The sequence below is a fragment of the Arvicanthis niloticus genome, chromosome 24 (genome assembly GCF_011762505.2).
Source record: "Arvicanthis niloticus isolate mArvNil1 chromosome 24, mArvNil1.pat.X, whole genome shotgun sequence".
In the NCBI taxonomy this organism is placed as follows: Eukaryota; Metazoa; Chordata; class Mammalia; order Rodentia; family Muridae; genus Arvicanthis; species Arvicanthis niloticus.
The window spans coordinates 42,072,393-42,095,228 of NC_133432.1; the positions used below are offsets into that span (position 1 = coordinate 42,072,393).

Genomic DNA, 22,836 nt, shown 5'->3' on the forward strand with positions numbered 1-22,836 from the left:
TGTGTATGAGTGCTCTATCTGCATGTACACCTGCTTGCCAGAAGAGGGCATCAGATCCCAGTGTAGATGGTTGGGAGCCACCACATGGTTGCTGGGAATTGAACTTGGGACCTATGGTAGAGCAGCCAGTGCTCTTAACCACCGAGCCATCATTCTGACATTTTTAAAAGTAGAATGATCAGTTGCTTATTTCTGGAATTTTCCATCTAATATTTCCATATGTAGTTGACATGAGTTACGAACTACAGAATGTGAAAGAAGGTACGGAGAAACCACCACACTTTTGTGAAGAACTGGAGCCAGTGTCTGTACCTGATGCTTGGCAAGGACATGGTTTTCTGCTCCTGACTTTGGCCTCTGAACCAGGCCCCCTCTTTGACCACTGTATTTCAGCCTTCAGCTTGGCTGTATGGCAGGAGTGGGTGCATAAAGGAGTGGGTGCGTTTTAATGAGATACCCTGCCCACCCCCACGCCAACCCTGTGCTTCCCCGCCAGCTTGTGTAAACAGGAGCCCTTTGTTAATGATCAGCCTCAGCTAGGAATAATTGCAGACACCAATGCAAAACCTCCCTTCTGGAGTTGCTCCTGGATCACATCTCTTTTATGTCAGGCGCCCCTGTTATCACTGGTCTTACCCCTGTAATGTTAACTCTGTGAGGTTCTGCGCCCTGTTGCCCTGGGTGCCAAGCAATATGGAGGGGAGTTGATCTTGGTGGCGACCATGCATGGGTCGTCAGAGGCCCTGCATGCCAGTGACTTTGTTTTTGTCTGTCTCACACAGTCTCCTAGGCTCCATGTTTCCCATGCCCCGAGTTATCTATGCCATGGCTGAAGATGGACTACTGTTTAAATTTTTGGCCAAAATCAACGATAGGACCAAAACGCCAGTCATCGCTACTGTGACCTCAGGTGCCATTGCCGGTAAGTGTTGTAATTCATTTAAGGTGCTGTTACTTGAACAACTAAGTCAGCATTCCCAGGGGAGTGCATCTTGAATTTTACTCACCTGTGAACTGTGAAAAGCTGCAATTCATCCGTTAAAGGTGTTCAAACTGCTGTTTTTCACATTCAGAACCAGGTTTATTAAGATAGCTGCATTAATTTTTTAAAAAGATTTATTTTATGTGTATGGGTGTTTGACCCTACATGTATGTGTGCACACCAAGTGTGTGCCTGGTACCTATGGAGACCAGAAGAGGGAGCCAGGTTTCCCAAAAGTAGAGTTACAGATAGTTGTGAGCCAACGAGTGGCTGTTAGTAACTGAGGTCCAGTCCCCTATAAGAGCAACCAACATTCTTAGCTGCTGAATCATCTCTCCAGTTCTCGATATCCACACCTTGATAAAAGACAAACCAGATTTACAAAGGATCAGATGGAATTATTCTTAGAGTTTAACTCTTATTGTCATTTTTATGGGCAGGGGCGTGCACACACACACAACCACCCCTTCAAAGCCACCCACCTTCCCTGCCCATTGAATGTTTCCTTGTGTAGAATTTGGTAAGCTGACCCAGGGGACTTTTGGGTAATCATCCGCAAAGTCCAGTATCTATGTGTCCTAGCTCTTAGATTCTCGGAAAAATGAATGCCCCTCAGTCAATTGGAAAAAGAAAACCAAAACAAACCATATACCACCTCTTTCCTGGGGGCATATTTAGATGTTCCTGTTTGCCCCAGAGCGGAAGAAGTTTTCCTATGTGACCGTGTTTATCCCCAAGAGGAGAGCTGTGTTGGATGAACTTGGTTGGTAAACTAAAGCACCCCATGAGAGTACCGGAGACCTGAGAGGAAGCTGGGGTGCACACTGCCATTTGTTTTGTGTTTTGAGGTCTGTTATTTTTTTCCCTTCACGACTGAGGTTAGAGCCAGCTGGAGAAGTAGCTGGAGAGTCCCAGGCTCAACCCAGGGAGGCAGAGCCGCTCTTGATCATTAGTGTTTCTGCCAGAGGCATTTCCTCGCAGAATTGACTAAGGCCAGGGGTCTTGTTTGATCCATCTGGACACACGGTACTATACAACTTGTATCTCAGTGATTTCTTGAATGGCCACTAGTAAGAAGATGGGCCATCTTAAATGAACAAATTATTTACTAATTGTATTAGTATTTTTGCCTTATTAAAGTGTTTTTGTTTTGTGACTATTATATTAAAAGAAAAAAAAAAACAAGTTTCAAATATTTAGCAATATTTCTGCCTGTAATGAGCAGTGAGGTTACAATATGACCAGTAGAATTAAGTCACTGAGGGATTTGTTCAGTGTTTCCACATAATTTGATTTAGTTTCTTTCCCATGCTCACAAAAGGAGGTCAAATCATAATCTTTCAAGTGTCTATAAAGTACATGTCACTCAAACCAAGTGTTTGGTTTGTTTCCCCCCTTTGGTGGGATTAGTAGTTGATATTCTAAGATCATCTCCATGGAAGCAGTTTGTCTGGGTTTTTCTGCAAGCAGGGATGGAGGATGGAGCAGGATGTGCGGTTGGAAGGTGTTCCAATTATCTAGAAGGCCTTCGATGCTCTCTAACTGTATTATTTATCATCAATTTAAATCTGTTTGGCTTGCATTGATCTGGTGGGGCTGCATTAAATGCTTTTAATTTGTATTGATTTCCATGTGATTTGAAGATGTCCCAGAGTAGATCTTGCCAAATTATTTTTTAAATGGGAAAATTGATATTACATTGACATAAATAGGCAACACCAGGGAGTTTTAAACAAACCACACGTTTATCATACCACCGGGGATGGAATTCAAATCTTGCATATAGTAAGCCAGTGTTCTAGTACTGACCTGGAGCTCCCAAGCACGTGTGTTCAATTCTTCTAAAACCCGAAATTGGGTGGCAGGATGGCAAGGTTGGTTTGGTGTGATAGGGATATCATCATTTAGGAATGATTTTGAGCTTTTCATATGTGAGGAACAATCATTCCTTACTTGACTATCTAGAGTAGGAGGCCTTATCACTGTTATCTCCAGATAGATGTGTCTTTAGACAATACTGTAGGAGTCCAGACACTGTGGCCCACCTGCTTCAAGGATGGGTACCTAGAACTTAGTGACTGGCACACTCTCTCCCAGTGCTGACTGGCTGGATAAATGAAGGTGGATGGAAGAAGGATGGGTGGATGGAGGAGGGATGGGTGGATGGAGGAGGGATGGGTGAGTGGAAGAGGGATGGGTGGATGGAGGAGAGATGGGTGGATGGGTGGAAGATTGGATGGAGGATGACATAGAGCCAAAGATGTGTGAACAGATGGACTGATGGAGGGAAGGTAGATGGATGGGTAGGCAGATGGACAGATGGAATGCAGAAGGATGAATATGGATAGATATAGACAGAGGAAGATGAAATGGATGTACAGATGGATGCATGGATGTAGCTGCTCTGCACCCCCACCATGGGGCAGAAGTCATGGTGGAGTCAGAGTTACAAGAATGTGATTCCAGTACTTTCACTCACTAGCTGTGTAACCTTAGCTGAACTTACAGTAGTCATCTGTAGAGTTGGCTTAGAAGATAATCACACACACACACACACACACACACACACACACACACACACACACACAGAGAGAGGCATTCTATGCAAATTTTAATGTTCTTTCTCAAGATCTCTCATTCAACCTTGAGCTTGTCTTCAATTGGGCAATGTCTCTCATGGACAAGCTGAGTAAGGGTGGGCCTGGGAGTACCCGGATTACAGGTGAGTGGCCATTCTGACCATAGGACAGGCAGACGCGCCACTCACAACCCTCATGTCTGTCTTCTCCCCAGCTGTGATGGCCTTCCTCTTTGAACTGAAGGACCTGGTGGACCTCATGTCCATTGGTACTCTCCTGGCTTACTCTTTGGTGGCTGCCTGTGTTTTGGTCTTACGGTATGTATGGCTTCTCTGAGCTCAATGACAAATGTTAAACAGACACTTGTGGCTATTTTAACAACGCTGACAAGTAGGTTTGTAAGTTCATAATTTTCAGGACATACTAGCTGAGGATGCCAGGTAGGTGGGATATAGTCGGTGGTACACCCAGCCCCTCCACCATCCCCATCTCCCGTATCCCCAAGCTCCTCCACCTGTTCCCCCTATTTTTCTAGCTAAATGTCCTAAGCTCCAGTATTGGTCTGCATCTGGGATCAGAAACTTAGAAGGCTTAGGGCAATGACTTTAGTTGGCCCAATTGTTGGGGTAGGTGCTCCCCAGACTGCATGAGAAGAACCTATGAAAACAAGTGAGTACAATGCTTCTGTAGACTGCTTATACTGTAGCTTCTGAACCATGACATGGAGTGTATAGATTTCAGGGACATTGGATTCAAATCGTTTTTCTTGTGAGGACACTAGCTTTAAAGTGGCTTTAGGGCCACTGAAGCTTGGTGCTATAGTGTCTCACCCACACAGAGCCTTCCCAAAGCACACACCTGGGTTCCATCTTTGCTTAGAGATGGAGGAACAGGCATCTGCTCTATGGATGGCCTGAGGTGGCATTCGTCATGAGAACATCATTCACAGTGACTGTCACACAGCCATAGCTTCCTTTCCTCTTTCTCCTTAGAAGGCAAATAACTTCAATTTTTTTTTCAGCACCTAATTTCCATAAAACCCGGGCTGATACCTACTGATGACTGCAGATTCAGCCTAACCTGAGTTCATGGAGCTCTATTCAACTCTAGAGGCTCAACTCTAACGTGTTCTTTGAGATCCACTTTTTTTTTTTTTTTTTTTTTTTTTTTTTTTGGTTTTTCGAGACAGGGTTTCTCTGTGTAGTTCTGGCTGTCCTGGAACTCACTCTGTAGACCAGGCTGGCCTCGAACTCAGAAATCCACCTGCCTCTGCCTCCCAAGTGCTGGGATTAAAGGCATGCACCACCACCGCCCGGCGAGATCCACTTTCTTAATTGGCCAAATTACGATGCACATGTGAGTCTGTGGGATGAACAGTTAACTAGCTTGCCACACTTGATATACACACTTCTTGTGCTTGGACGTGATTGTCTTCAGAACAATTCACAAGGTACTCTGCTTTTAAAAGCTGCTGAGGACAGTCAGGTTGGGAAGGCAAGGAACTGTCCTTATCATGCAAACGCATGCATGCTTCATCTGCAGGTTGCCTGTGTCATTCTGCAGGCTCAGGTCTTTACCCGGCTCTGTAACTACTCATGCCAAGGCATTTAGAGTTTTAGAATAGCTGTATCCGATGAGGTCCTGCAGACAGAGATCACCCATCCTCCAGCTTGTAGTCAGGGGATCTTCAGCTTCCTGCAGCAAGGGGAGCCCCTAGTGCTATTTGATAAGCTTTGTCCTCACTCTGAGTTCTCTACAACAATGGTTTGGTGAGGAGTGACCTAACATTGTCACACCTAAGGGCCACTGCTACTTCCCGATCAAGAGACTCTCTCTGGGACACTTCACTGGGCTGCTTCTTGGGGGTTCCCCCATCAATCTACCCAAAGCGAGGACACCAAGGTTGAGAATTAGCCCAAAGTAGGAAGGACTTGATCTGTTCTTTGTTCTTGTATTGTGAGACTGCGTGGTTCTATGGCTTTATGTCCTGTGTCCCAGGCTTCTTACCTCTGAATGCTCACTGAGAACTCAGACTGATGTTAACAGCGCTCATGCCGTGGGCATGTCTTCACAGGTACCAGCCAGAACAACCGAATATGGTATACCAGATGGCCAGAACCACTGATGAGCTAGATCAAGTAGACCAGAATGAACTGGTCAGTGCCAGTGAGTCTCAGACAGGCTTTTTACCAGTCGCTGAGAAGTTTTCTCTGAAAACCATACTCTCACCCAAGAACATGGAACCGTCCAAATTCTCGGGGCTAATTGTGAACATTTCAGCCGGACTCTTAGGTAAGAGCTCTCGTTTTCCTGGAACGGGATCTGGAGTCTACCTCTGTGGTGCTGTGTGGCTTCTGGTCCACAGGGATGAGAGTAGGGTAGGGATGGGGGAGTTGGTGGGAAAGATGAGTGTCTGTTTTGGTACCCAGTTATGACATCAGCTTTTCATCCTCATGGAATTCATGACACAGACACAGTCTCCTTTTGGAGGATTTGAAGAGGTGTGTGTGTGTGTGTGTGTGTGTGTGTGTGTGTGTGTGTGTGTGTGTATGGAAAGTTTCTCCAATTCTAATTCATTTTCTCTCTCACAGCTGCTCTTATCATCACCGTATGCATTGTGGCCGTGCTTGGAAGAGAGGCTCTGGCCGAAGGGACGCTGTGGGCAGTCTTTGTAATGACAGGGTCAGTCCTCCTCTGCATGCTGGTGACAGGCATCATCTGGAGGCAGCCTGAGAGCAAGACCAAGCTCTCATTTAAGGTGAGCAGCTTGGCAGGCCTGTAGGAAAGATACCAATGGGTCCCAAGCGTGGCTTTTCTGCCTGGAAGCTGAATCTCTGTGGCTCAACCAGACTTGGGAGGTTTTTTTTTTGGGGGGGGGGCATTTTGCCAGTTAACCTCAGGGACCCTCAGAGCACAAAATGTCTTTTTAAGCCAGGGCCTGTCTCTAGAAGCAGGAGTCCCTATGTCTCCCCAGTCTTCAGTCAGTAGGGCATACCTTGTCTTTAAGGGCCTCTTGTTAAATATCCTGATGAATTGCCTGGCATTGCTTTGCCTTGGAGGTGACCAAAGCATCTGCAGTTTAATAATAATAATAATAATAATAATAATAATAATAATAACAACAATAGCACCATAGTTTAACCTTGGGGATAAAATGGATATCCCTCTTTTAGTTTCTTTACAAGGAATATTTGGACTGTTGAGTTTGACACCCCCATCATACGGATGCTGCCTCCTGTCTCTGCAGGTACCCTTTGTCCCCGTACTTCCTGTCTTGAGCATCTTCGTGAACATCTATCTCATGATGCAGCTGGACCAGGGCACGTGGGTCCGGTTTGCAGTATGGATGCTGATAGGTATGTGATGGTGTGTGTTTTGCTGTGTAACCCACATTTGGCGTCCCGGCTTCTCTCAGGATCTACGCTGTAAGACTGAGTATTTTTCCCTCCTGCTTCCTGACCCTCTAGTTAATGTTGCGGAACCTGCCTCCTTTCACCTTAGATGGCAGGAAAACACGAGCAGTCAGTGGCTTGCTCTAGAACTCCTGCTGTGTTGTGGTAGATGTTTGTGTAGATGTTTTCCATAGGCTGTTGCCCAAGATAGCTATCTCCCCTGGTTTATCTTGAAGTTAAAAAAATCACGAGGTAAGAGATAGTTATTCATAAAGCACCGGTTACCTAAGATAGGAAGTCTAGGTTGTAACTACTTGGCCAGTACCTGGGCTGCCTGGGCTCTAGGCTCTTTCAAGTACCTTTGTCAGTAGGGGGTGATGGGAAGCCCTTGTTGGATCAGTAGCTTTCCTGTATCTGATGTAAGACAATCAGGGCTTGAGGCAACTTGGGGATTGGGTACAGTTTAGTCCGGGATTGTCTGCTTGGATGCTGGCCAAGCGCTCACTAGGGCTGATGTTGTGTCTCTCCCTACCACCAGCATTCCACCCTGCCCCAACCTCCACTCCAGGCATCTGACCTTGGGGCTGTAGGAGCTGGTTTCAGTCCTTCTCATTCCCTGTCTGATGGCCTGGGGACTAGCCCTGGGACCCTGGAAGCTCATGAGAAGCATTTTGCATTATTTCTTCGTACATTCCAGAGACTGGCCCTCATTTGGCTTTAAAATCTAGAGAGGTGCCCATAGTTCACTGTGACTCATTGGTGGCAGAGGTGTGGGATCGTCTCCTGAACACCCCCTGTCTTGGGTCGATGAGCCTTTGGGACTGCATTCCTGTATAGGTTGCACAGGTGACCCTGAGCCACGCGCTCACAGCCCCACGTGGGTTGGTTGTTTGAAGCATCACTGCAGATGTAGAGAACCCTGGATGCTGGGTCAGTACTGTGCATCCTTGTTGTTGACTATCTCCTTCAGTCTGATGGGTTACTTAGAAAAAAACAGAACTACTAAGCCAGTCTAGGCAGAGTACCTGCTAGAAGTACCAACCTGGGAAGGAACAGTGTCTCTCTGAGGCCATCTAGTGGCGGACAGCAGCTCAACATCTTCTGTGACCTTCCACGGAGCTCCTTGCAAAGGGAGGCCCCTGTGCAACCACCCAGGATGTACATAGCTTTACCACAGTGGAAACAGGACAGTGACTTTGGCTAATCTCATTTGGAGCCTTGTGTTGCCTCTCTGGGTGTTGAAGTTTACCCGGGCAGCCCACTGCGGGTCTGGCAGCCCTGCCTTCTCTCTTCATCCTTCTGTTCTCTTTTCCCATAGGCTTCGCCATCTACTTTGGTTATGGGGTCTGGCACAGTGAGGAAGCATCTCTGGCTGCTGGCCAGGCAAAGACTCCTGACAGCAACTTGGACCAGTGCAAATGACGTGCAGCCCCACCCACCAAGGTGACAGCGGTTGACAGGTGCCCATAGAGACCTGGGACCCACACACTCTCTCTACTCATGCCTCAGGATCAGGTCACACCCCCAATGTCACCAAAGCTGGTTTGCAGTCTTCAGCCATGGCTGACATGGCCTGGTCAGACAGCCCTGCAGCCAGCTCATGAGATCCTGGTCACTTCTGGACAGTTCCTTGGTTTTCTCATCTCCCTCTGAACAAAGAAAGCAGCCCTTCTCCCTGCCAGCTGGGTGCTTTGCTGCTGCAGGCCCAGCAGAAGGGAGGCCCCCTTCTTCTCTTACTTGGGAAGCAGGCCTCCCTCCCTGGGACCACCCTGGTATTGCTCGTGTACCCTCCAGATGCCTGGTGAGCACCCCCTGTCAGCCCAGGAAGGCCTCCTGACCACAAGATGCAAGACTATCCCAGTGAGGAAGCATGTCCCCCAGAAGTGCTACCCAACAGCCAATCAACTGCAGAATACCCAAAGAGGAGGAACAGGTTCACATCTTACTGCTCTCAGGCTGGGCTAGTAGGATGGGGTCCCCGTCTACATAGAGGCTTCTGGGCAGACCCCGTCATGGTGTGAGCCATTCATCTTGAGCGCAGAAGATGGGAGATTCCTGGAGTGGTCAATAGTATCAAGATGGGATGGCCAACTCTGCTCGTGTGGACCAGGGCAACATTCTCTAGTCTTATTCCTAGCAGGCCTGGCTTGGCTTCTGCTGTTCTTGGCGCCTTGTCCCCACTGTCTTGAGTCATTGGAGCACGAGGCTATATCAGTAGGGTTATGTCACTCTCATGGGTCTTCTAAGGTTCTTCAGACAGGTAGCACTCAATATGGGGTGGTGACACGATCTGTGTGGCTTCTTACATCTGAAGACTGCTGTGGTGTCCTCCCCCTGTTGCTTGCTGTGAATCCCTCCACTGGATTAACTTGGGGCTTGATGTTACCTTGGAAGATAGCCAAATAATTACCAAGTGCCATATCAGCTTGTGGTTCAAGACGTGTGGCCTGCACAGGCGATGACTTGGGGTCCTATTGCTAGTCCTCTCATAGCTGTGGTGCCTTTGCCTGCTGCTGGTGAGATTTCCACCCTGGCCTGGACCTTATGCTCCCCAAATATGCCTTCATTTCCCCTCCCCCATGCTCCTTATCTCTCTGGGTGAGGCCCTAGGGCCTACACCTCCTCACTTACTCTGTGTGTATAGAAACTCGGGTGATAGTGCTGGTGGATTCTCAGAAACAGCAGGGCACCCCTCCCCACTCCCCCATCCCCCTCCCCGCCATGTCGGGATGGGGAAGGCTAGTGTCTTAGCCTAATGTTAACGATGTTTTTAAAGCCTAGCTTTCTCTCCTGTCTGGCCTTTGACCCAAGTCTGGTGGAAACAGGCTGGGTAAACTGATGACCCAGTCTTCCCCTCTACTCTGGAAGGTTCTTGGGAATGGCAAGAGTTAGTGGACTGGCATGTAGCCTAGTGGTAGGGCATTTGCTTAGCCTATGCAGGGTCTCAGGTTCCACTCCCAGCACTATGGAAAATTAGGGAAATTAGAGAAACCGCCTGGATGCTGGGTCAGCCAGCAGAGGGCAGCTGAGCAGCCAAGGGCCAGGCCTTGTGTCAGGCCCTGACCATCGTCCAGGCACTTTGTCTCATAGGTTGCCTGCGAAAACTTCAAAGGGAGCCTTAGAAGACCCTAAATGTTGAGTTTCTAAAGGTATTTAAAGTTATGTAGATTGGTGCTGTAAAATATTTTGATAAATATTAACTTATTTTGTTCGGGTCTTGATTACCTGTTGTCTTCTTAGGGCCTGTTAAATATCTGTCTGCTTTTTTTCCCTTGTTACTTACAGAGAGAGAGAGAGAGAGAGAGAGAGAGAGAGAGAGAGAGAGAGAGGGAGGAAAGAGAGAAGAGAGAGAAAAGAGAGAGAGAGAGAGAGAGAGAGAGAGAGAGAGAGAGAGAGTACCCAGTGAGGTGTTGGGAGAATTTTTTAAACTTTAGTGTCTTTGGCTTCTTTTTTGAGACAAGGTCTCACTCTGTAGCTGGCCTGGAATAGGATATTGCTGCCCAGTCTAGCCTCTGCCTCAGGCTCCTGAGTGCTAAGATCACGGGTGTGTGCCGCCACTCCTCCTGCTGAACTGTCTGTCTCCTTGCTTTCTGGATGAAAATTTCCTGTCTAAGGCAGCCTAACGATGTGTTTACAGTAGACATCTCAGCCAGCAGCCTGGACCCCACCAAGGGGAAGGGCGGATCTAGGGGTTTGACCCACCATCATCTCTCCTGAGGACCACAAGTGATGGTGGCCGATCTGCTTCAGTGTGCGACACAGGAGCAAACACAGGCCCTGGCTGGAGGTGGGGTGGGGCTGGGGGCATCCTGTACCCACTTCCTAGTCAGGAAAAGATACTCGAGGGTGACTTGCCTAGTTAGTTGATTGGCCACCGAGCTTTTACTAAGATTAGACAGTTGCCAGGGAAGCTTTTTGGGGGTGCACAGGAACAATGATCCACACAGTTCTGCCGGGAGTGATACACTTTTTATTACGCCCCCAGTTTCTTTTCCTGAAAGGAAAACAGAAGCCCCAAACTCAACACACATACATACATCCCTCCAGACCAGTAGTAGGTAGTGTCACATCTCCTAGCCTCCTGCCCGAAGAAGAGTCCCATTGAGTTTCAAAGTGTGGCCAGTATTTCCTACCTGGCTGGGACTTAGCCATTCTAAAGACACATTCCCATGCCTTGTTTATCTTCAACTAGAGTATTCACATTGGAAAGACCTGTTTTCCCAGGAGCCTGTGCCCTTCCTGTCTCTGGGTCTAAGTTCATGAAGAAGCCAATACCCAGAGAGCTGTGCTTAGGAGTGGGGTACAAGATGTCTCCACCTTTTAGAATGTGGCCCCAGTGGTGTTGGTGGTAGGTGGCGTCTACAGAGACATTAGGCCCCTATGTATATTTGTGGAAGGGTGGATGCACACCGATGCCCACCCCATCCCTGCCCATAACCCTACAACCAGGCCTTTGTGGATTTATTTTGCAAACAAAGAAAAAGTAAGGATCCGGCCCCGGGGCAGTTTCTGGAAGATTGCTGGGTTTGCACTGTTCTCAGTTGCTCACAGTTTGGTTTTACAGTATGCAAATTCTTCCCAGTCCCCTGTGCTGATGACTTGGCTTAGACACCACAATGCCAACCTCCTGCCTGAGGCTTGGTGGCCACAAGTGACTGCAGGACCACGGGGGACATCAGGCTTCTCCACATGCCCCTAGTGACCAAGACTTGGACATACCCCCTCATACCCCCTCCCAAGCACATTTGGCACAGCCAGTGTGTGCACACCAAAGGGAATATGTAACCCCTTCACCTGTACTGTCCACTGCTCTCATGCTCAGGGCTGAGAATACCAGTGGCCGTGTTTGTACCTTGGTCCTAACCCCAGACAGACATTCTGAATCGGATATTGTTCATAGTCTCTAGCAAGGAACTTGCCCAAACACCGGAAGAAGCTTGGGAACAGCAGTGTTAGAGACTGAGTTCCTGGGGTAAGCATGGACATGTCCCACAGGCGCACTCACATCTACTGGCAAAACCATGGCCACTGCGGGCCTGTGTACCTACAGTGAAAATGTGGCTGGCAATTTCGCCGGGGCCCGTCCTTTCTGACTTGAATATCTCATGTTCTCACGGATACTTATTTTATTCTAATAAAAACTTACTGGGTTTTTTTTGGCACCCAAGCATTAAGGGATCTTAGTGGGGATCTAAGTGCCAGGGTGCCCATCCCCTGGGGTGTTGGTAGGTGATGGAAACGGATGCTTGAGTCCATGTATGGTTGGGCTAGCGAAGGGAGTGGCCATACAGAGAATACATGGCCCATGAAACTATTACAGAATTCAAAGTCAGCACGGAATGTCTGTTACGTGCGGTTATTGACACAGTGATACAGAAAATGTGCTATCCCCCAATTTGGTTAGGAGGAAATTTTTTAAAGGCAAAACCAAAAAAAAAATCTACCAGCTGGTTTTCACCTCCCTTACTCTGGCCCGGGCTTTCTGTATTCACTGCTCCATTGAGCCAGGGAACATGGTGTGGCCAAGGGTCTTGGGACATAGTGATGACCAAGGAGCCTTCCTGGACCATTCTGTTACATGTGCTGAATGGCTAGCTAAAAAGCCCAGGAGAGATGAAAGACCATGGCCAAAAACATTCTCAGGACGCTGGCATGTCCAGCAGGGTCAGGAAGCAAGATTTAGAAAGATACATCATGCAAACTAATTTATTGACATTGACAAGTGTTACCTTTTGTGTTCCTTGACAAGCTTTTTGAGTTTGGGACTTATTTTCCCATTTGAGAAGTTATAATATATCTTTGTATTTAAGATATTTACTGCTTTGTTTGTGCCTTGCAGCTTCAATGGGTTTAAGGATCACAGAGGGTCAGGATACCAATGAGGGCTGGTTTATTAGCAAACCTGAAGAGTTGTGTGGTTTCTCCAGGACAATTTTTTTTTTATTTCTACTGAACATGGAGCCATTATTAAAAGAGTTATGTGTGGTTTTTCATTATGTAAATTGTATATATTTTTTTGCTTGTTTGAGGTTCTATTTTTCTAATAGTCTTACAGTTTCTTATAATGATGACATTTGATTAAGTCCGATACTAACTGTAAATCAAGCTGGTCTCTGCTGGATTCCCGTGGATTAATTCTATTTTATTTTATTAAGGCCAAGTGCAGGTGTCGTCCACCACCCTTTTGAAAAAATGTGAAATGTCTCCCCTCGTTGCTGAATACATTGTACACTGGCAAAACCCCTCCTATGCTTATGTGTTGTAAAATCAAAGCTATTTTGTGGTACATTGTCTCATGCTTCTGCAAATGCTAATAAATCCTGTCTGGCTTCCATGCATACTGTGTGATCTCAAGTGGGCGAGTGGCTCTTGCCTGGTTCCTGAGCATGTTCATTCTGAAGGTCAAGGGTCAGCGTGTTCATTCTGAAGGTCAAGGGTCTGTCGGGCATCTTCAGCATCTTTCTGCTGCATTGGATGCAGCTGGTGGCTTTATTTTTATGGCATAGATTTTTCTAGAAGCCATGTGGGAAAGGCTTTAGGCCTGTACTTCTAAATCCTTGCTGTCTCCCTACCTCATCCCCCCAGACTCGCCTGGGGTTAGGGCTACAGAGTTCAGTAGCCATCGGACTTAATTCAACCAGACGACTTGGGTCTCAGCAAAACCCCTGTCCACAGACATCAGAGGCTTACCCTCGCTGTCACACATAACATCTTGGAGGCGACAGGTTTTATGCAGAGCACAGGCTGGGGATGAGATTGTAGTTTATCTAAGGATGGTTGATAGCACATTCCCATGCACTGTATGGAAGGGCACACTCATTCATTCATTCATTCATTCATTCACTTGTAACACAAGAGACAAGTTCAGCTGACTTGATAGTGGTGGTAGCAGATGCTCAGGAGTATGATTCTGACCCCGCCCCCCACCTCATGTGCCAGATCAGAAATAAGTGTTGGGAATACGGGGAACGTAAGGAAGAAGATTCATAAGGATACACGTCACATACCTGAACAATCACCTGGGGGTATAGATCTCTGAGCTTGGGTTTGAAAACAGTGATGTGCAGTGTTGGGTGTAGTAGCAATTTAGGGATTTTGGAACTACTGTAAGAATATGTTTCCCTTTTAACTTTTGCCTCTCATGAGGACATGATTTTGCCGGCTGCCCAGTTTCTGATGTTACGTGATGCTTGGAATTCTGGGGACTCCCAAGAGGCAGTGCGGGTTGGTGGTCGGTTGTGGTTTGTTAAGTAGTCATGCAAAAAGAAACACCAAGAAGAAATTAGATATCCTGACAGTGACAATCAAACTTGCCCCAAGGAACTTGATGTCCCTAATCAACAGGAAGTAGTCTAATGATAACTCCGCCCCTTCCCTTTCTATCTTTTTCTCTCCTATCTAGCATTAGGGAGTTGGAAGGCTGGAAGAAAAGAGCCCACCGAGTAGTCAAAGTGCAGCGACAGTTGGAGAAATGTAAGATACCTCTACTGTGGTGCAGTTACCACTGAATACAAGCTACAGGGGGCAGGAATTAATCCAGTCCCAGCTCACAAAAGTCACTCAGAGAACACTCCCGTGCATCCTGGAGTGGGAAAATAAGCACAGGCATGTCTTTGTCCTGAAGTTCTCTAAGGAGGAGGCCTGCCAGTCTGGTGGTGGTGGTGGTGGTGGTGGTGGTGGTGGTGGTGGTGGTGGTGATGGCACACGCCTTTAATCTCAGCCATCCAGAGGCAGAGGCAGGCAGATCTTTGTGAGTTTGAGGCTAGCTTGTCTACAGAGTGAGTTCCAGGACAGCCAAGGCTACACAGAGAAACCCTGTCTGGAAAAAATAAAAAGAGGAAGAGGCTACCACTTCTGCTCAGGTCACATTGGGCTAAGTGGACATGGTGTCTGCAGCTCCACTGCGCCATCTACTGGGTGACATTGGGTACTATGCTCTTAGCCTTTAAAGGTATGCAAAGGCATCGGCAATTGTCAGAAAAGCCTTTCCATTGTGGGGTTCTGAGGGGGTATCCTGTGGTGCAAACCTCCCCTCACCCTGTTCAACTATGAAACACTTCCAGTGAGTCAAATCTGCCTCCTTGTGGCTCTGTATTCTAAGAACTGAAGAATTAGTATGGCCCCATAGCCTTGTCGTTCAGCTATATCTGCCGTCTGACAACAGAGCTGGGCAGAATATGAGGCTGCAGTCGGAAGGACTGGAGATGACGTGTAACCTGTGAGCCCCTGTTCAAAAGAAGCCATTTTGTTTCACTGAGTTAAGCTTGCACATCAGGCTAGGGCCTAGTGTAAAGAGACATGTGCATACATGCACAGTTGATGCAGACTCTAGGGTGGGAGGAATCTGGACCTGATCACCATTCATGAGAATGCAGGGAGACAGAAGATACCACCGTTGTTCACTGATACCATGCACTGATGTAGCATCTGCTTTGAGAGTGACCTTTTTCAAGGCTAACTATAGGTAGGGAGCCATCTGATGCCTGGGTTCCTACTTGAGATGATACAGGTCTCCTGTACAGATGAGCTGGGTCCTCAATGCTCCTGGCGCAGAGGTGGTGATGAAGGGTTGAATTCCTAAGCTTCCTCTGCCTGCATTGAGTCCCCTGTGGGAGGGAGCATCGTTCCTTTCAGCTTCTCATTTCCTGAGCTCACCAGGAGTCAGGTCAGCATCCAACTCCTTTATAATGATGGTGCTGGCATCAGGCCTGTTTACTACATAGGGTGGGGCTGAGGATGATACTGGGTGGCTATCATACCGTGAGGGAACTCGATATCCCAGGAAAAACTAAGGTTAGGATATATCGACCGGTGATGCATTAATCAGTATTTCCTATCAGTAATTTTGGACGATTGGGTGGTCTGCAGGGGATCACAGGGACTTCATCACGAGACCAGAGAGTGGCATGAATGCAGTGGCTGCCATTCAGCTGTTTACACGCCCAGATTGGTTGTGGTCTCTCTGCCGTTCCTACGCACTCCAACCAAAATGAGCACAGGAAGTGGAAAACTCAGATCTTCCTTGTGGTCCCCAAGCAATGCGGGGCACCTATGGGACACACTAGGGCCAGGTGAGGTTAGACAAACTGGTCATAATCCACAACAGTGGCTGGTGGGATAGGAAGAGTGGCAGATTCCAGCTCGAAATGAGCAAGTGTGTATCTTAGCCGCCACGGTAGTTTGAATATAGATAAGCACATAGGATCGTATATTCGAACGCTTGGTTCCCAGTTGGTAGATTGTGGGAAAAAAATGGGAAGGAGTGATGCACAGCTTTGGGCTTGCTGAGTCTAGAGCTGAGTCACGTGGCTCCAATCAACCCTAGCCTACACAGGAAAGGGTATAAAGAATACCTTTTGCTTCCTTGTCTGCCATCTCAAGTCAGAATGGGATTTGTCTCCAGTTACACAGACCACATGGATATCACAGGAAGTCCCTCAGGTTCATTTTAATAAGCTTCAGAGTTCAACACAAATATGGAGCAGAGTTAACCGGAGGGGCAGGACAAAGAACTCTGTGCCCCCTTCAACTAATCCCAGAGTACCTGACCTCAAGCCCCAAACCCATCCCGACATCACGAGAATACAGTCCCAGGCAAGGCAATTCAGTCAGTGCAGGTCAGCAGGGCCTCCTGACTCCATGAAGAACCTAGATGTTTGGCAGGTCTGTCTGCGGCAGGACAGGAGGATGCAGTGTCCCAGCCTGGGAAGGAAGACAGACGTGGGTTTCCACGCTGAGAGGTCCAGGTCATAGCAGCATGGAGACAGGAATCATGGAAGAGGCACAGTAGCTCTGGCCACCTGGATCTCAGAACTTAGTTTAGATGGGGTACCGTACGTGATGGGTGTCTGTGATGGAGAAACGAAGCCAGGGCCATGGGGAGATGTATTCAAGTGCCCAGGGTCGAAGCTGATTAGGGCGAAGCTCCAGCCCACCTAATGAGGGTACACAGATCTAACATTGCTACCACTTTGACCACACAGCCTAACATACTGTACCACGGTCTATAATCACACTCTGTATTGCTGGGTACCTGCTGTTGGCAGATACAGCTGTGGAGGCGGGTCCTAACTTGGAGAGCTAAGCAGCCAACCAAACTTATATCCGCAGGTTGTGCCTGCTAAAAGAATAAATATTTGTGTGTGTTGAACTGACTTGGCATGGGCTACTCTTACGGGATACCCAGTGCAGTATCCCAGTATCATGCAGAGCCAAAGGAAAAAGACCTGTTTCTTCTCTGTGTATCTACTGTGTGTGTCTCCAGAATGGGCAAGACCCATGGAAGTTGGCTACAGTCAGATGCCCCCGAGGCCAAGGAAGCCCATCTTGGAGCCACAGGAGGGATGTAGACATTTACCTCTGTGTCAGTTCTGTGTGTCCTTGATTGACACACAGGCTGTTTCTTCTTGGCTCCATGGCTCTTCTCATCTTGGGCATGCTCAAAGACAGGCAGGCCCATGCTTAGAAAGTGAAGGGTCTCTTGTCACATACAGGAAACAAAGGTATCGTTATCAGCACTGTACTGACTGTTTAAACTACTTCTCTTTTGTGGAACATGCTTCTAATATTCCATCGCACTACACGAATACCTTTCATGTTCTACTTCTACCGTGTTAGAGACAAAGGCCAGGCCAGTGGCTGATGGATGCTGACTGGCCGTTTCACTGTGTTCCCTTGTTTGGGAGAGCCTTCTGGGGGCTGAGATGGGACCACGGCCAGGTGCAGCCCTGGTGACCCTCTAGCAGAAGGGACATGAGCTAGCACCTTTAGAACTGGCTTCTCCCCTTTCCCCAAGAGAGAAAGGCTAGTTTCTGGAAGCCTTGACTAGAACCCCTGAGCCATCTTGATGTGTGGTAATGGGGTCGAGTCATAGAACCAAACTGAAAATGGGGGTGTTGCCTATGAGCGGCAATGATGGGGGCCATGTTGGCCCCTATCAGTACTCCTCCGTCATGAGGTCATGAGGATGGGCCATGCATGGTCTTGGTTTTCTCCAAGTTCATGCTTATCCTCACTGCAAAGGTCAAAGGTCACGTGCTTCCATGTTTTCCTTAGGATGCAGTAGCTTGATGGTTCCAAGATCCCATTTGGGGGTGCGGGGGGGAGCAAAACTGGTGTTTTTAAGATAATAATGACTCACTAAGGGGAAAAACATTGGCCAGACCATATCATCCGTCAGTCTCCCCCTCCCCCGCTACACTTCACCTCCTCAGGATGGGAGAAGTCATTGTTAAATCCTGCAGTGGGGTAACAGTGACCCCCACCTCACGTTGGACCAAGAAGCTAATTGCTCCAAAGGCAGTTAGCCATCTACAAATTGCTGGTGTTCAGGTTAAGCAGGGTACCACTTGGTGGCAGATAGGCATGCTTCTGTCTTTTTTTTCCTTTTTTTCTTTTTTTTCTTTTTCTTCTTCTCTATTTTTGGGTAGAAATATTTCCAGGAAACTAGATAGAAATGCATTTTCATTTCCCAATAATTCTTAGGCACAAGTTAGAAAATTGCTGACCGTCACTAAAATACGTCAGCGCATCGCGTTATAAAAAATGCAATTCAGAATCGCCACAGGTGTATACCCACACATCTGAGTATACACATACAGCAGTACAAGGAGGGTTTCATGTATTCAAAACGGAGCTGTTTGTGACCTACCTAAAGTTCTGCTGTGGGAGTTCATCCCTCAAGAACAATTGAAGTTGGTTCTCTTTAGCTTCTAACTATACTACAACATGTTTCTTTTGGACACCAGACTCTGCTGCTTATGCCTTCCTAAGTGCCAATACCAGGACGGTCTCACACAAGGGTCAGAGTTGACGCTGCCTAAGATGCACTATGCAGCTACTGAGCATGCGCACAGGGTGGCCACCAGCACCTGGCCAGCACTCCCTCAGAGAGACAGAAGCCTGAGCTCCCGTGGGTGGCAGGGTGACGTCATCTAGGTGTGGTACTGACTCTGGCTGGAGAGGAGGGTCCAGAAGAGGAGCCTCTGTACACTGGAGATGTGGGGGAGAGTTTAATCGGGCTGGTCGGGTCCCCAGTTTGGAGCTTCCAAAGTAGTTCTTCGTTGGTTCGGCTGAGCCTCTTCTTTTCCTGGGTCTCTTTCTCCACGTATTCCTGGAGGTTAGCATTTTCCTCCGACAGTTGTCTGCATGGAGGAGAACGATGGTTAGGTAGCAGCCTACTAATGACATTGAGGATGACAGGCAGAGGCCAGGGCCAGTACCTTATGGCTCAAAGGTTAGAAGGGTTGTGACAATTGTGCACAGAGCAAAGGCTAGAGGCTGGAGTAGGAAGGGGAATGGTAGGCCATATGAGCATGCTGCTACAGGCCCATAGGAGAGGTTGCTTACCGAGCTGGAGACTGCCTATGGCTGCGGTCAGGTTACTGACTAACAGCTGCCGATCAGCCAGGAAAACCTTCCCATCACCTCCTGCCCTGGGTACATGCCTCCGTGACTGAAGCTGTTAGCTCTGCTGAAGAGCTGGTCTGTCTCCCTGTCTGCCTGCTAGACCACAAGCCCTAGAGGGCAGGGGGTGGAGTCTCTGTTATGTTCTTGGCTGGCATTCAGCATGGCATCCAGAAAAATAGATGTTTGCTCACTGTTGGCTGATAAAGGAGGGAGAAAGGCAATCATGTCTTTGTTTTGGTGTGTGTGTGTGTGTGTGTGTGTGTGTGTGTGTGATGTCATAGTGCTTAAGTTGCAGTCTTTGCTGAATGTTTTCAATGATTCCGGTACTTTATAAGTGTTTTGCTTGCATGCATGTCTGGGAACCACTTGAATGCAGTGCCTGTAGAGGCCAGAAGAGGGCGTGGGTCTCCAGGAACTAGAGTTACAGATGGTTGTGTGTTGTCAGGTAGGTGCAGGGGGAATCAAACCTGGGACACATTGAGGAGACTGGTCCAGCAGAGTGGGAAAAGGCTCAGGTCTCCATCCCACTAGGAAGACTTAGCCTTGCCGAACAAAAGAACCTGCAGCTGGCCATGGAAGCCCAAGCCCTGTTTTCACCCAACTCTAAGCTGTGGTCAAGGGTGACTCCTAGTCCTTCCTTGAAAGCAGGGCTCCTGACAAAAGATACTGCAGAGAAGAGCTGACCTGAGCTTCTGGGTTATCGGGGTTACCTAGCCATGGTTTATTTAGTCTGGGCTACCCCACTGATGCTCCTCTCCTAATCTCTAGGATGAAATCTTCCTGCTATGGGGTCCCCTGCTCCCTGGGGTTGTGCTCCCACTCACTTCTGGGGAATGGGTCAGGATGTGATGCAGAACCAGGATATGCACCAAGGGGTCGCAGCCATGTGCTTTTCTTCTGATCATTTGAGAGGCACCAGGAGATTATTCAGACTGGGACATGCAGATGTTCCAGGGAAGCCATTTTGAGAAGGACATGTAATCAGAAACCAGGCTCACCCACCTGGTAACAACTGTGTTCTGGTCGATCCTTGCTTTGAGGTCTTCATTCTGCTGCTGGAGAACCTGGATCTTTTCTTCCAGGATGATGTTCTTCTCCACCTAGGAAAGGGACACCAGTGAAGAAACTCCCACCAGCAAGGCCGTGGCCCTGGCTTCTGCACTTTGGAGGATCTCCAGGAACAATACTTTGCTAACCGCTCTTTGCAATGCTTTTGTGGGCTGGGAAGTCAGGTGAGATGGATAAGGGACAAAGCAGAAAATGCCAGAGTACACCGTAGGTAGTAAAAAGCACTATGGTACATACTTTAGTCTCTCTCTCTCTCTCTCTCTCTCTCTCTCTCTCTCTCTCTCTCTCTCTCTCTCTCTCTCTCTCTCTGTGTGTGTGTGTGTGTGTGTGCGCGCGCGCGCATGTCCATGAGTGTGTGTGTATGAGTGAGAAAGAGAGAGAGAGAATACATAATTTATCTTTTTTTACAGTGAGTGTTACAGGTCACTGTCATGATGAGATTCAGCCCGTGGATCCCAGTTTGACCAGTACGTCTGTGGTCAGCTGCAGTGAATCACTGTCCCTTGCCAGGTATACATACTTGGTCCTACTCAGGTGCTTCTGAATTAATGGGATAGAGAGCCAAGTATTGTGGGCATATTTTTTCCTTTCCAGCCAGAAAAACAAAGCAAAGAAGCCTAGAAGTCTAAAAGTCTAGGGGAATCTTCTTTGTTTTCAAAGATACAGAAGCAAAGGTCAATTTTTTTTAAACTGGGAGAGGAAACCTTGGCACCCTATTGGAAAAGCTTATCATGGTGACAGGTGGGATCTAGCTGACGTATGCTTTTGTTCTAACTTTAGATTTAAAAAAAAAAAAAAAAAGAGGCTTTACTCAGTAGCCCAAGCTGGCCAGAACTTGCCTTGTGACTCAGGGAGGCCTGGAATACATGGCAATCTTCCTGCGTTACCTTCCTGGCTGCCACAGTGCCTGGGATAAGCCACCATACCTGGACTGTCCCGTGAAAGAGGGCTGTGCATTGACTGTCCCTGTAGCTAATCTTTAAAGAAAACTGCCACTTGCCCACAAATAGGGCCTGGGAACCCTGGTGAGGACAGGTAGGGTCTCAAGGCACCCGACCTGGCCTTCATCTTTATTCCCAGGAAGTAGAAAATAACAGATTCCCAGGACATGAACTCATGTAGGCCTTTTGCAAAGCCAGAATATGGCCAGACATAGCCAGAACAGCCCAGGGGCTTGTGGGTGGCTCTATGCAGACACTCCAGTCACTAAGAGGAAAATGAATAGCTGCTTCAAGGGTCACCCTAGCCAGGACACATGACAAGATCAGGTCTGTGCAGCCCTTGTGTTCTGGGGTAAGTGCTGGTCTTCTGGGATGAGCCCAGGACAGTGGTAATAGATACACCCGTCTTTCCATCTTTCCACTGGCTGGAACGCACCTGTGCAACAAGAGATGCCTGCAACAGAGAGCCACACATGGACCAATGTGGCAGGTGCTGCTGGGTCAGCTCCTGGTTTGCATAAACCATTTGCAAAGGATGTTTCAGAGACAAATGGGGATGAGATGTCCAGTAAGTAACTCTTCTAAGCTAGAGGTATGATACACATCTGTAATCTCAGCACTCTGGTGGTGAAGGTAGGGGGGATCACGAGTTTCAGACAGCATGGGCGGGGGAGACCTGTTAGTTGGAAGAGGGCTACAGAACACTGTACAAGACATAAATTGGTGTGTGTGTGTGTGTGTAGACAATCTCTTATGCATTCTTTAAAAGAATCCACTTGTCAATAAAATGCTGATTGGCTAATGAGCTGAGGCAGGATTAGAAGGTGGTATACATCTGGCAGAGAAAGAGGATTCTGGGATTGAGTCAGGACAGAAATATTTGTCCGGACACAAAGGAAGACAGTCACATAAAACTGAGGATCAGGTAGCCACCCTTGTGACATGACTTAGACTCCTTTAAATGGGATAACTGAGCTATGAGATAATGGAAACAAAACAAAGCCTAAGCATTTATTCATATATAAGAAGTCTCAGAGTCGTTATTTGGAGGAACTTGTGCACAGGTGAGAAAGCCGTCATTAAGACATCCCTCTGAGAAGTGTTAATAGCAGAAGGAATATGATATTCTAATTTTCTTATTTTTATCTTATTTTATAATTTCCTACCATGTACACATTCTTTCTTCCGCTTTCATAGAAGCAAACATTTAAAATATAATAACAATAAAGGGAGTTATTAAACACATTTACGGCTCTTGTGGACCTGAATTTGGTTCCCAGCACACTCAGGCAGCTCTGGGGCATCTGGTACCCTCTTCTGGCCTCAGTGGGTACTGCACTTACACAGACATGCACATAGATACATAATTAAAGAAAAAAAACAACAAAACAACAATCTTTAGCCTTATCTGGGCCTTGGCCCTCTAGGAGGGGGCAGATACTGCACTGTTTCTCTATGCTAGTTCT

General features: G+C 47.7%; 2 protein-coding genes across 6 annotated transcripts in view; one reads left to right on the plus strand and one right to left on the minus strand.

Moving 5' to 3' along the window:
- Slc7a1 (solute carrier family 7 member 1) overlaps positions 1–13,287 on the plus strand; it is a 75,881-nt gene extending 62,594 nt beyond the window's left edge. For all 3 annotated transcript variants that reach the window (XM_076923901.1, XM_076923900.1, XM_076923902.1), the window contains 6 exons: positions 783–922; positions 3,776–3,878; positions 5,636–5,853; positions 6,153–6,319; positions 6,809–6,917; positions 8,272–13,287. In XM_076923901.1, the coding sequence (XP_076780016.1) occupies positions 783–922; positions 3,776–3,878; positions 5,636–5,853; positions 6,153–6,319; positions 6,809–6,917; positions 8,272–8,375 (841 nt within the window). In that variant the 3' untranslated portion in view covers positions 8,376–13,287. The remainder of the gene's footprint in view (positions 1–782; positions 923–3,775; positions 3,879–5,635; positions 5,854–6,152; positions 6,320–6,808; positions 6,918–8,271) is intronic.
- A 3,089-nt stretch (positions 13,288–16,376) lies between these two features.
- Positions 16,377–22,836, minus strand: part of Mtus2 (microtubule associated scaffold protein 2) — a 352,203-nt gene continuing 345,743 nt past the window's right edge. For all 3 annotated transcript variants that reach the window (XM_076923897.1, XM_076923898.1, XM_076923899.1), the window contains 2 exons: positions 20,364–20,461; positions 16,377–19,096 (listed from right to left, as the gene is read on the minus strand). In XM_076923897.1, coding sequence (XP_076780012.1) covers positions 18,883–19,096; positions 20,364–20,461 — 312 coding nt within the window. In that variant the 3' untranslated portion in view covers positions 16,377–18,882. The remainder of the gene's footprint in view (positions 19,097–20,363; positions 20,462–22,836) is intronic.